Source organism: Podarcis erhardii (genome assembly GCF_964252035.2).
Source record: "Podarcis erhardii genome assembly, chromosome: 1".
In the NCBI taxonomy this organism is placed as follows: Eukaryota; Metazoa; Chordata; class Lepidosauria; order Squamata; family Lacertidae; genus Podarcis; species Podarcis erhardii.
In genome coordinates, this window is record NC_138497.1 from 66,394,964 (window position 1) to 66,408,971 (window position 14,008).

Sequence of the window (14,008 nt, forward strand, 5' to 3'; positions counted from 1 at the left end):
TGTGAAATGGAACATCTGAGACCACGAGCGATAGGAGACTTTTGGTTAATATGAATTTGATGGGGGTAAAATGCTCTCACCACCAAGATGGTAATTTGCAAAGAGCAGGGAACATACCCTCACATGCCCCACTACCTGAGACCTTTATAAAGAGGGGCTAACCGAGAGGAGGCATGGCTACAATGCAGAGACTACCCTACACCATGGGCAAAGGCCTACTTGGGACCCTTATAAGCAGGAGTCCACCAAGTAATAGCCCCTCACCTTCCCCTTACTTGCACTCAGCCTGAAATCCACATGGAAACCTGTACACTGACCAACCTTCCAGAGGTTTTATGTAGCATGACAAGTGCAGTTGCACTGGGGGCTGCAGGAGGTGTCACAACATCACAGAACAGAGCCAGGAAGGTGAGGGGTGTCAAATCTTAGCGTCACATAGGGTGCTGCTGAAATTTGAGAACCCAAAGTCCACTACTGCTCCTTCTTTCAGGCCTTTCCACCAATCAGGACCAGTCCACCCATTAGGTGAGGTGAGGCAATTGCCTCAGACGGCAGGCCACGGATCCCAATGCAAATCATTATTATTCCCTGCCCCCTTGTTCTTGATGCAGATCTTCACTCACCCTTCTTCCCTAGTGGGGAGAGGACGGGGCGCCATTTTGATGTTTGCCTCAGGTGCCAAAAAGGCCAAAATGTCTTGGGTGTTCCCTGTTCACAGGCAAGCCAGCGGGCAGATGTGAGCTGACCCCACTCCCCTCTAAACCCGTGTGTGCAATGCAAACATATAGAACAGGCTTCCTCAACCTCGGCCCTCCAGAAGTTTTTGGCCTACAACTCCCATGGTCCCTAGCTAGCAGGACCAGTGGTCAGGGATGATGGGAATTGTAGTCTCCAAACATCTGGAGGGCCAAGGTTGAGGAAGCCCGATAAAGAAGGTGGCTCACTCTTGGTTTGTCCCTAGAGCTAGAGGGAGAAACGGGAGCCTTTGTGTGGGTGGGAGCGTCCCCCGCAACGCACCCCATGAGCACGGCAACCCCCTTTAGGGAAGCTCTGGTGAGCGCACCGCTGTCTTCGCCTCGGCGGCCAAAACGCCCTGCGGCTGCAGTTCGGCTTATTAAAGTAGAGGGCGGGCTCCGCCCCCGCCGCCAACGCGAGCCAATGGGAGCAGCTTCTGCGTGCGAGCGCCGCCTATTTCCCCTCCGCTAGGTGGCCGGCTGCTCCGCTCATTCCCGGGGACGCCGAGGCAGAAACCGGCCGGCGCTATGGCCAGCGTGAAGGAGAAGGCGGCGGCTTTGAATCTCTGCGCGGTGTACAGTCCGGCTAACAAGCCTCCAGGTAGGCGGCGGCGGCATCGGGGCTGCTTCTCATGTTCTCCGTGGGGAGAAGGGAGACTGCGGGGCCAAGCGCCTCCACTTAAGGCAGGTGGGTGCCGTGGGCTCCCCGCCTCGTCTCGCTCCTAAGGGTCGGCTCCTATAAAGGCATATGCAAAGCCGCCTATCTCGCGCCCTCGCCTCCCCAATTTCGCCCCGGGGGGCGGGCGGAAGGCGCGTTCTCTGAGCGGCCGCAGGTGGAGGCAGCGCCCGGGTCTGATCGACGGATGGACCTTTGGCCCGACCCGCCACGGTTGCTCTGATGCAACCCCGTATCTTCTCCCTTCGACGGCTATCTCCTCTTTTCTGGGAAATGGTTGGCCTTAGCCCTGTTGGAAGGTCAGCCGGGCGGTCAACAGAGCGGCGTTGTTGTTGTTGTTGTTGTTGTTGTTGTTGTTGTTGTTTTGCTCTTATTCTGGAGGGATCCAGTTGCTCGGGCAGAATCCTATTTTATTATAAATTTGTATACTGCCCTTGTATACTGATCTCAGGGCGGATCGCAGTAGAAAAATGCATAATAAAAACAAGAACAAAACAAACCAATAACTCCTCCACCCCCTCTCACAAACACATATAAGAGGTTAAAAATGTTAATTATTGTGCCTAAGGGCTAGGATGGCGTGGACTTCCCTCCTCTCAGCTCTGGTAGGTTTGCTGTTTCCGGACCTGCCGCTGGGCAGGCTATCTCTCTCTGTGTGTGTGTGGTTAGAGCTGGTGACCTGTTTCTTCAGGTTGGCTGGAGTCGCTGGGTAATATGCAAGAAGCCTTTCCTCGACAGAGGATGCTCTTTTAGCTTGCTTTACTTGCTCACATTTCTACATTAATTTCATAAAGTGCTTTCATTCCCTCGCTTCCCGCAATAGGTCTGTTCTGTCTCTCGTAACTGAACTGCTCTCCAAAAGCCGGAGACGCTATTCATCAGCATATTGGGTTCCTTCTTAACATATAGCCGTGGATAAATTGCTGTTTAAGTGTGATCAAATTCACGCTGGCTGTGTGATCCCTATGGAAGTTCATATATGTAAATCTGCAGGAGCTGGTCTCTTGTGGACTGTCTTCCAGGAGAGGAAATACTTTCCTCTCAGTTTGGGTAGTCTTCTGGGAGGCAGCCTTGACTCCAATGTTGTTAGCAAACAAAGCTTTCCCTGGGGTCTGTTTGGCAACAAGAATTAGAAAAGCTGTAGTGCTGTTGGCTATGGTATGGTAGATTTTTTGTTTTAAAAAAGGAACTGGTTTTTTAAAATCTCAGCAGAACTACTCAGGCATTTGAGTTTACTGGTCTGATACAGACAGTACCAGTAGATTTAGGTGTTCTGGGGCAGCCTTTGCATCCTCCAGTACTTGACTATAAATATTATGGTCATAGGCATAAAAATTTGATGGGTGAATGTACCAGGTTTGTGTGTCTCAGGCATTTGTTTTAATAATAAAAAAGACCGTTCTGTGCTGATGGCTTTGTTGTAATTATAAAGTACAAATAGTAACCACAACACATGCTTCTAAAATACATCTCTCTCTCTCTCTCTGCAACTTTAATCCTGAGTGGATACAAGAGCTTTTACAATCTTGTGAAGAATCATGGTCACCTGTAAAATACCTTCTTTCTCTTTCCCTCCCCCACCTCAGGAATTTGAAATGGCAGCCTTGCATAGAAGAATCTAGGGCAGGTGTGGGCAAGACTCTCCCACAAAAAGTATCCCACAAGAGTTTCTCAGTGAGAAAATGAAGATTCCCCAATATTGTCAATAATTGACTGACATCTGCTTTATAGGGTCTCTGTGTCTGGCAGAGAGAAATCTTTCCCAGCCCTGCTAACTGATAGCATTTTTATAGTTACAGGGACATAACTGTTATATTCCCTCGAGTCAAACCTTAGAGCAGGGTTGAGGAGCCTCTGTCCTTCCCCAGATGTTGGAGTCCCAGAGTCCATCATCCCTGACCATTGACCATACTGGCTGAAGTTTATGGGAGATGGAGTCTCACTCCTCCTTGCAGGCAAAAGGTTTCCCATCCCTGCGCTAAAAGACCTTGTTAGCTAATATTGCCAGTAAAAGGGCTCCACCAATATTTCCATGGGAAATGATGCACACTTTTGGAAGTGACTCCTAAAAATATTGGGTAGGTCCATAATCTGCTTCCAGAAAACTCACTGAAATACATCTCTTGCATTGCGTGTTTAGGTTTCAGCTTGGCACAGAGACCATTTGGAGCCACATATGTCTGGAGCAGCATTATCAACGCACTTCAGAGCCAAGTTGAAGTGAAAAAGCGGCGTCAGAACCTGAAATCTTTTAACGACTGTTTTATTGGCTCTGATGCAGTAGATGTCGTCTATGCCCACCTTCTGCAGAACAAATACTTTGGCAATGTAGATATTTCCCGGACTAAAGTTGTGAGAGTGTGTCAGGCACTGATGGACTACAAAGTGTTTGAAGCAGTTTCTACCAGAGTCTTTGGAAAAGACAAACGGTCTGTGTTCGAAGATAGCAGCTGCAGCCTCTACAGGTTTCCAAATGCGTGTAACCAAATGGACAGTCCGTTTGGAAAAGAGTATGGCCGGACTCTGCATCAAAGGTTAGTACCAAATGAAAATATTTGCCATGTTTTCTTGTTGTTCTATCTTGAAAGCAGCCTAACCCTAATCAGACTTACTTTGAACTCGAGTATTAATTGCGACTTTCTAGTTGTAAGACGGGAGCCTGGCAGTCCTATCTTGTGTGCTCATTTGCTCAGAAGTCAGTCCTGGTTGCTGCTGTGGATGTATGTGCACATCCAAGGTAATATATATATAATACACACACACACACACACAGAGAGAGAGAGAGAGAGAGAGAGAGAGAGACAGACAGACAGACAGACATACATACATACAAATAAATAAATAAATAAATAAAAGCAAATCCTTCTTGAATGGCCCTAAAGTCAATAGAACTTAATTCTCTATGTGGGCTGCAATCCAAAGAACTGTGTATGCAGCTTAAAAGGTTAGGAGGGAGGATATCTTGTCTATAGAAGGAAAAATGGTAAGCATAAGTTGTTCCACAGTCAACAACTGAGGAAGATCTACTTTAGCTGAACTCATGGTGGACTTTGCTTTGATCTATCTCTGCAGCTTTGTGCACCAACTCTGTACATGTCACTGTCACTATCTGGCCAGGTGCCTCTGTGGATGTGGAAAGGGGCAGTCGACTCCCCCTACTTGTCAGAAAGACAAGGTGATTGGTGCTGCTGTTGGCCATCTGACTAAGGATGTGTGAGAACAGCCCTGAATTCAGGATGCCCTGGGAATTATGCATGCAGCACCAATTTTTAGGAGTTCTCATCCAACCAAGGGGTGCTGGAATTGAAGCTAGTTTCCATCCTTGCTGGATGTCTATGTCTGTCTCTCTTAAATGTATATTTTGCCTTTCAGCGTAAGGCATTGGCTGATGATATCACTTTAATGGACAATAAAAGGACAATAAAGTCAGTAAAAGCAAAAAGCTGAACAGAAACAGAAACAAAAAGGCTATGGCAGCAAAATTAGTTGCCTAGTGTAAAAAGGCTTTTTGGACAATTTAAAAGCTTTAGACACCTGGTAATGAAACTAACACACTAGGAACTAGTTACCAGTCAAGTGTTTCTGGGGAGTGTTCCACTGTGGGGATGCCACCATCAAATGGGCTCTCTCTGATGCCACCAGTTTACCTCCTGTTGCAGGGAGCATTCAGACAAGAGCCTCCAGTGAAGATCTTGCCAGGCAGGCAGGTTCACGTGGTTATAAATCTGTGTTTTAAAATGTCCCCAGGGATAGAAGGTAGAGCTGCCTGTAGAAGTCAATGGAGAAATTGTAGATTTCAATGTAGCTGGAACTGAATACCAGCATGTTCCTCCTACCCCAAAACAGCCGAGTGAGGACTGAGCATGCTCAGTAGACACAGAATGTTGACTGGCTGCTGGGATAAGAGGGAATGGATAGGAACAGAAAGAACGATTTCATTTTTATATATCTTCCTCTGTCCTCTTTTTAAGCTACTTTCTTCTGCCCCACCCCCCGCACAGAACCGTTGCTATGGGGAAGGGGGGCTAGCTGGATTTTTTGCCCTGGCTGAAACCTCCAGAGGGGTGCCATTGAGGCTTCCAGCCTGTGTGTGTTTGTGTGCATGTATGTCTGCAAAAGCGAGTGGTGGGGTGCCAAACTGGGTCTTTGACCCAGGTGAAATAAAGCCTAGTTTTGCCCCTGCCCTTCTTGCCCACTTGACCTAGTTTTCAGTCGATACATTTTTGAAAATTGAGCAGACTCAGTACTCATGGGGGCGGAGCGGTTTTCCTAACATTTATTTTGTACCATTGTACAATTGTCCCAAACCTTGGGATTTTCTCAGGTCTGCCGATAACCTCTCTTTTTTTTGTGTCACTGTTGCTCCTCTTAGCGACATAAGTGACGACATTTGAACAATTGAATGTGAATAAAGATATGATTTGAGATCAAGGCTGCAGTCTTATACCTCCTTTCCTGGGAGTGAGTTCCATTCAACTCGGCTACTTTTAAATAGTAGTAAGATTGTACAACTTTGGATATTTCTGTTTATAAAACTGCGGTGAAGCATGACTACAAATGGGAAGGGGAGGGAAGAGTATGGTGTTATTTTTTAAATCCAAAAATGACCATGAAAGTTGCAAGTAGCTGTTGCATAATAGTCCCAGCTAGAGAGAGGGGGGTCAATTTCTTCTTCTTCTTCTTCTTCTTCTTCTTCTTCTTCTTCTTCTTCTTCTTCTTCTTCTCCTCCTCCTCCTCCTCCTCCTCCTCCTCCTCCTCCTCCTCCTCCTCCTCTTAAAATTTACCGTATTTTTCGCTCTATAAGACGTACCAGACCATAAGACGCACCTAGTTTTTGGAGGAGGAAAACAAGAAAAAAAATATTCTGAATCCCAGAAGCCAGAACAGCAAGAGCTGCGCAGTGAAAGCAGCAATCCCTCTTGCTGTTCTGGCTTCTGGGATAGCTGCCCAGCCTGCATTCGCTCCATAAGACGCACACACATTTCCCCTTACTTTTTAGGAGGGAAAAAGTGGGTCTTATAGAGGAAAAAATATGGTATATACTGCCCTATACCCACAGGTCTCAGGTGGCTCACAGGAGAAAATCACAATATAAAAAACACAAAATACATAAAATAAAAACAACCCAATTTACACTTCAACTCTGTCATTCGCAAATGAATTTAAGTATGACTAATTTCCATTGAATCAAGTACAATTCTTGGACAGGATTTTGTTTGTATCATTCCAGCTGATGAGAGAGTGATGTATCTGAAGGCACATGCTGAAGACTCACTCACGTGAACTAATTATGATTACAGGGAGAGTTGTTCTTTTGGTCTATTATTATATGGGCGAAGTGGACATTCGAAATGTGTTAGTGTCTTTTGAGAATGGAACCAAGGGTGGACACCAAAGTAGAATGTAAGGATGTGTGTAATGTAAGATGACTAACATGCTTCTAACTTTTAGGAGAAAAGCGTACAATGCATTTAAACCACATCCAATGACTTCTCTCAAAGAATCCTGGGAACTGGTTTGTGAAGAATGCTGGGAAATGTATCTTTTGTGAGAGGGAAATGACAGTTCCCAGTATTATTTGGGGGAAGGCATATGCTTTAAATGTGTGGTATGGATCTGCCCTTAATTAAAATTAAACCTGTTGACAAGCGAACTGAGAGGCCTCATTTGGGTGCAATGTGCGCAACCCTTGTGAAAGATGCTGAATATTACTTGGTTGTGCTTTACAGTGCAATCTATATATAGCCAGATAGAAACAAGTCCATTTGAAGTCAGTGGTGCTTGTTCCCACTAACCTGGAAGTAGGGTTGCCTTAGACATCACACCTAAGCACCTTTGCTGGGGAGTAAATCCTACTGAACTTAGTAGGACTTACGTCTGAGTACACATAGCTTGGCCCCTTAGAAGCAGTGTTGGAAACTGAGAGAGAAAAGCTAGGAGCCAAATGGCTCCTGGAACCTGGATTACAGGTGCAAAAACAGGATTGCTAGTCGCCATTCCCTCCCCACCCCAAATGCAGTAGCACTTTATATTTAGTTTTTTGAAGTGCATGAACTAATACACAATTCACATCAGTGACACATTGTAAATATCAGTTCTTAATTGGACACTGCAAACATAAATAGGGCTCAGCCTCAGCAATTGTGGCCAGCCATAAGTATTTATAAATACAGGGCTGGGGCTGTGCAGTCACAGTTAAATATGTCCATTATATCAAACTTCTTGGAAGAACAGGCCTAACAGCACAATCTTAGCCATTTCTACACAGAAATAGATCCTACTGAAATAGAACTAGGCAAATGGGATTGGGATTGTAACAGATTGGTTTTGATACTCTTGTGACAGGTCAATTAACATGTTGTTGTTTAGTCATTTAGTCGTGTCCAACTCTTCGTGACCCCATGGACCAGAGCATGCCAGGCACTCCTGTCTTCCACTGCCTCCTGCAGTTTGGTCAAACTCATGCTGGTAGCTTCGAGAACACTGTCCAACCATCTTGTCCTCTGTCGTCCCCTTATCCTTGTGCCCTCCATCTTTCCCAACATCAGGGTCTTTTCCAGGGAGTCTTCTCTTCTCTTGAGGTGGCCAAAGTATTTGAGCCTCAGCTTCAGGATCTGTCCTGAAGGCTAATTTCCTTCAGAATGGATACATTTGATCATCTTGCAGTCCATGGGACTCTCAAGAGTCTCCTCCAGCACCATAATTCAAAAGCATCAATTCTTCGGCAATCAGCCTTCTTTATGGTCTAGCTTTCACTTCCATACATCACTACTGGGAAAATCATAGCTTTAACTATACGGACCTTTGTTGGCAAGGTGATGTCTCTCTCAACCTAGATGCTGTCTAGGTTTGTCATTGCTTTTCTCCCAAGAAGCAGGCGTCTTTTAATTTTGTGACTGCTGTCACCATCTGCAGTGATCATGGAGCCCAAGAAAGTAAAATCTCTCACTGCCTCCATTTCTTCCCCTTCTATTTGCCAGGAGGTGATTAACATAAGGGACACTAAAGTGTATTCAGTTATATTGAGCATGTATCTCTTTGGTTCATTTTTATGTTTGAAGCGGAATGTTTGTATTTTTGCCCTTCAGTTGAGTAGTCATGAATTCAAAGCTCACTTGTAGAGACTATCGCTACCAGGACCTTTCTGGCTGATGAGCAGATAACTTGAATCATCCATTTTTCTTTCTTCAGACAGGAGAAAAGAGCATTACTTAGCATAACACCAGTGAAATCGGGAAGCTTGGAGGATCTCTTGGAAAACTTGAGTCTAACACCTGTTAGTTCCTCTCAAGTAAATACCTCTCCAAACTTTTCTCACCAAGGTAAGTGATGCGCAAACATCATAATTGCTTGCACGCAAGGGAAGGAATGGGTGCCTTGTTTTAAACTGGTGGGAACTTGCAAATTTAGCTCCTTTCCACTACCAAATACAGTGCTTAGAATAAAAGGAATACATTGTGTAGTGTATTTTCTTGACTTACAGCAGATGCCTATTGTCTCCCCATCCTGATAAATCATGCAAGGCCAGCCTCTGACACTGACCCACAACTGTCACAGGGAATAGAAGTTTGTGAAGTTAAGCTGGAAGGCCTGGTGATGATCAGTATAGACAAGCCCTCACCAGCTCAGTACCCATTGTATGTTTTGGACTACAACTTCCATCAACCCCAGCCAGCATGGCCTAGCCATTTGCTTATCCAGTGATGTGCTGCTGTCTGCCTTCTCTCCCCAAGCTCTTTAGACTACAGATAGCAAAACTATCCCAAGCTATAAAGGGAAGGGCTGACTGTGGTGGTTTTGAAAATGGCATTGCCTCACATGTTTTACTTGTAGTGGCTAAAAAACTTTTATGTATTACATTTATTATGTAGCCACCCCAGAATAGAAGTTCCCTGGATGGCTTACAAAGCAACAAATAAAATAAGTGCATCATAAAACAAAAAAAACTATTTCAAATTACTATTTTTTAAAATGAAATTCAGTTTAAAACTCAGATTTAAAGCTTAGCCACCAGTAGTGCAAGTGTTCAAAGCTTTTCATTACCTTTAAAATTTAGCTCGCTTTAAGAAGGCTTGGATGTGTTGCTGCCACTATTTCATCTTCATTGATGGGAAAACCCAGAATTAGGGTTGTTTTTCTGTAGTTGAAAATTTAGTCCTGATTAGAAAGTGCAGCAAGCAGACAAGTTCTTGCTTTTCAGTTTTGGAATCCTTGAATGTGGCAGAGGCTCTTGGAGCTAAGGAATCCATTGTTCCAACTCTAAAGTCTTCAACAAGGCCTCCTTTCTTTACGCATCCTTATTAGCATGATTTATGTGATTGGATTCCCTGTGCAGCAAAGATCATTCGCAAGTTCCACAGGAAAAAATGTAAAGCATGTTGGCTATGTCTAAATGCTTGCTGTTCCCTGCATAAATTGCTGTTGGTCACCTTCCTTTTACCCTGATAAAGTACACTTGTAAGTTGATAATGCATTAATAAGGAAGCAGGTCGCTTAAGTGTTCTTTCAGTGAAGTATTAAGTCTCTTAGGCTAAAAGATAAATACTGCAATAGCAAATTACTCCTTGACCCCTAAATAAATTTAGCTAACTGGATCTTGGCATTTGAATTGTGCTTCTAGTTATTAACGAAGTCTGGAGAGAGCAAACAATTACCCGCCTCCTGCAGCTTATAGATCTTCCACTTCTTGACTCTTTACTTGAGTACCAGAAGGCAGGATCTAAATTTCCACAAACAAAGCAAGAGTCTGAATGTAACATCACAAGCAACTACCTGGACCGAGAAATTCTGAAAGCATTCGGAGACTCTCAGTAAGTATGTATGTTGATGAACAGGAACACAGGAAGTTGAGTTACAGACTAAGTTTACTTTTACCTGCAGGGCAAAAAGCATCTTTAGAGGCATGTTTATTTTGGAGGGGAGGGTTTGGACCAAGAAAATAGTGTGCTAGGAAGGGTGTGCTAGGAAAATAGGAAGGGTTACTTTTCCTGCCTCTGTGCTGCAGTTCCCATTTTAATTGTATTCACCTCCCATCCCATCCGCAAGGTGCTTTGATCTTTTTCTTAAATGCCACCACTGAAGATCTTTCCTACATCTCTCAGGTCACACCTAGCTTTGGCCCTAAGCTGTTACTATGACTTCAATGGGTCTTGGTTAGGGATGGACTTTACCTGGAGTAGGGCCCATGACTTTGAAAATATAGAGACATAGGAATTTTCATTTTCTAGGACGGATGAATGGCTGTCGGCAGCAATAGACTGTCTGGAGTATCTGCCAGATCCGATGGTGGTTGATGTGAGCCGTAATTTGCCTGAGCAGCCTGACAAAGTACATTTTGGGAAGCTGCTGCTGTTTGATACCATTGGTAGATACTATAGCCAAAAGAAGGAACCACTGTTAAGTCATGCACCCGAAATCCACCTGGGCATTGCAGAGCTGCTAGGTAAGTGCAATTGGCTTCCAAATTTCTAGATGACTACCTACATTCTTTATCAGTGTATACAGACATGTGGAGTGAAAACTCTTGGAAAAGGTATACTGTACTGTATAGCTCAATGGTAACTGTGCTTTTATTGGCAAACTTAACAAGTTTGTGGTGATGGGGAATTGTCGGTATTTAAACAGAACAGTAATGTTGGGTGTTAGTCATAAACTCCATCGTTCTTCTTTGTTCCAGTTAATGGGAAAACTGATCAAGCTTTGGAAGCGATTCAGCTCTACTTGAAGTTATTGGATAGTTCAAGAAGAGAGGAGTTCAGGAGACTACTCTACTTCATGGCTATTATCGCTCAGAATTCTGATCTTAAGCTCCAAGCAGAGGCAAGTGTGATCACTTAGGGCCCCTTCTAATGTAACCTTCAATGACATGACAGTCTCTGGAGCAGAGCAGTGCCACTAGGTTAATGTTGGAAATATGAGATTGCTATGGTGGGAGCCCATGCCATGATTCCTTCCCATGGTGGCACTGTCCTTTTGAGAAACTGAAGCTCTGAAGTGGGAAGGAGCCACAATATGGGTTCCTCCCACGTGACCTTGGGTTTCCAGTGCTGCTAACCAGTGGATCAAAGAGTCACACTGCACAGTTTCCACACCACCAGACAGAACATTGTTTTAATTTACTTTAATATTTTCTATATATGAGCTGGGACCTTATGACAAAGAGTAGGTAAGAAATAGTGGTTAATAACAATAGTAAGCAATAGTAATAGTTAATAATGATAAAAAATAATGGGTCATTTCCAGTGTGACTATTCTGCTAGCATAATATTTCCCCTTTCCCGTCCCCTGTGCACCCTCAAAATCTGCTCCAGAGGATTGGAGGGAGGCCCTGGAGCAGATTCTGAAGGTGTGCAAGGAAAGGAGAGGAAGGAAAAGTCCACTTGCACAATGGGAACTCTGTGCACAGTGTTGGATACAACCCCTAAATGACCAATAACAATAATACTGGGATGATTTTAAGCAGACTTATGCATAAGCTGTGCTGAACTCTATTAGGCTTACTTCACAAATTAAGTAACTTGCATTCACATAACTTTCTGTAGTCTTAAAAAGCAAACTTTAGGAAACTTGTGTTTGAAAACAGAGAAAGTAAGCAGGGAAACACTCCTTTAATCATTTCCCCCCTATTTTGTAGAGTGACAACCGGATGGTTGTGAAAAGAACTTTCTCCAAAGCCATAGTCAACAATAAAAGTTTATCTAAAGGAAAAACTGACCTTCTAATTTTGTTTTTGGTGGACTACCAGAAAGATGTATTAAAGGTAAGTGCCTTAAACCTTGTTCCCCTGCTGTTGCTTGTTACTGAATTATCTTCCTAAATTTTAATGACTAAAAGAAGCTGTTGCTTTTCTCCAAGATCCCAGGGACGTTGCATAAAATGGTCAGTGACAAGCTTGTGGCTATACAGCAGGGGAAAGATTCCAACCTGAATACAGGTAACCATGTATTTAATAACATTTATGTCCTTGGCTGGGGAATTGGTGACCCTCTACCTGTTGCTGGACTACAGCTCTCATCAGACCCTGACCATTGGCCATGCTGGCTAGGACTGATAGGAGCTGAAGTACAGCAACATCTGGAGGGCCACAAGTTTCCACATCCCTGTTTTTGAATCACTTCTAAAGAAACCTCTGGCAAAACCTGGAAAAATCTATCTTAATTGACTCTACCATTTATTTGAGCGTAGTGATAACGAAACTTGGTAAGGCATGGGTTGGGTTAGTAATGCATTGGGGCCCATTCAGCAATGTGGGTCTATGAAAATGCAAGCTAATTAAGTAGACTGAGATGAAAGCAGTTGTGAGATGGTCAAGAGCATGAGTGGGAAATCCCTAGTCCCAATTTTTTTAGCCATGAGATTACTAGGTGGTCTTAAGCAGCCTATGTCCTTAATTCAGCCTACGTCCTTTATCTGTAAAATGGGGGTAATACTGAACTACCTTCCAGAGTGATATAGGGCAAGGGTGGGGAACAGGATCCAGCTTAGGAGGGGGGCAAATTCTGAGGCCTCCCACCCTCACATGTCACTTTGCTAGGTAGGTAGGGCTACCCACCTGTCAGTGGCCTGTTGTCATGTTACATCTGATAACTTCAGTATGAGGGAAACATGAGAATGTGTTCCTGTTGTGGCAGGGATCAGCTCAGCTCAGCTCAGAAGGTGTGGGGCCATGTGGGCATGGGTGGAGGGAAATGACTTCACCTTCACAAGCCAAATTAGGATCCCTGGCAGGCCAGAGGCTCCCCCTGCCTCTGCTCTATTGATTATGGATATGAGAATACTGTATATCAATGACAAAAGTTACCACTATACTTTTATGAATGGTTTTTCATGCTTGCTTTTTAGGATATACTTTCTGCCAGCAACTTGACAAAAGTGAGTATCACCACAGTGCAAAGAAGACTACAAAAAAGGAACTTGTATCTTTGCTAAAATCTATTGATGAGGACTCCAGTCTCTCTGCCAAAGAGCGGAAGAGGTTGCTTGATCAATTCTATGCTAGTAATCCAGCCATCTTTTTGCAGTATTTTCATGACAGAGGTACCGATGGAGGTGTTGAACTTTAGTTCTAGAAGGATATTGGGATACTAATAACTTTTGGAAGCACTTATTTTGTATCTTTTTAATTTTTTTGTATTGTACTTAAATAAAAGTGGTTTTGTGATATGGAGTCCCCATGTAATAACATTATTTAAAAATAATTAAAGCTTCTATTTAAATCTTAATTGTTCAGATGTATTCTTGATTTTAAAAAAATAAATGGGGTGGTGAGGGAAGTTTGGGCCAGTGTATGAGTTTTTAGCTTTGTTCAAACACTATTGGAAGCTCCTGAAAACTAGACTTTATTTGGTGAATATAATTTTTGCTCCTGATTGTCAGATCTCATTGCCACTGGACTATAACAACCACATGTTTTCTCTGTGTAACACAAGGCTGTTGGATATATATATACACACACACACACACACACACACACAAAAGATTATTTGTCCATGACAAGTCTACATTTGTATGTGACTTGTTCACGTGTTGTGAGTTTATAAATACCTTCAATCCATTTGTTGAAGGGAGTTGCATTTTTATTTTTCCAGTTCATCAATAC

General features: G+C 43.6%; 1 protein-coding gene across 1 annotated transcript; it reads left to right on the forward strand.

The window, feature by feature from the left end:
- The first annotated feature begins 1,210 nt into the window (after nt 1-1,210).
- Nucleotides 1,211-13,631, forward strand: DEPDC7 (DEP domain containing 7). The gene is made up of 9 exons (XM_081838939.1): nt 1,211-1,335; nt 3,551-3,944; nt 8,602-8,732; nt 10,031-10,220; nt 10,638-10,852; nt 11,087-11,229; nt 12,044-12,169; nt 12,265-12,343; nt 13,252-13,631. The coding sequence occupies exons 1-9, from the start codon at nt 1,263-1,265 to the stop codon at nt 13,470-13,472; spliced, it is 1,572 nt and encodes a 523-aa protein (XP_081695065.1). The 5' UTR covers nt 1,211-1,262; the 3' UTR covers nt 13,473-13,631.
- The last annotated feature ends 377 nt before the right edge of the window (nt 13,632-14,008 follow it).

Bases quoted from the DNA above. Each gene is read 5' to 3' on its own strand.
- DEPDC7 (XM_081838939.1), top strand. From the start codon at position 1,263: ATGGCCAGCGTGAAGGAGAAGGCGGCGGCTTTGAATCTCTGCGCGGTG. The intron at 1,336-3,550 runs GTAGGCGGCGGC...TTGCGTGTTTAG, and splicing joins TCCGGCTAACAAGCCTCCAG to GTTTCAGCTTGGCACAGAGA. The intron at 8,733-10,030 runs GTAAGTGATGCG...TTGTGCTTCTAG, and splicing joins TCCAAACTTTTCTCACCAAG to TTATTAACGAAGTCTGGAGA.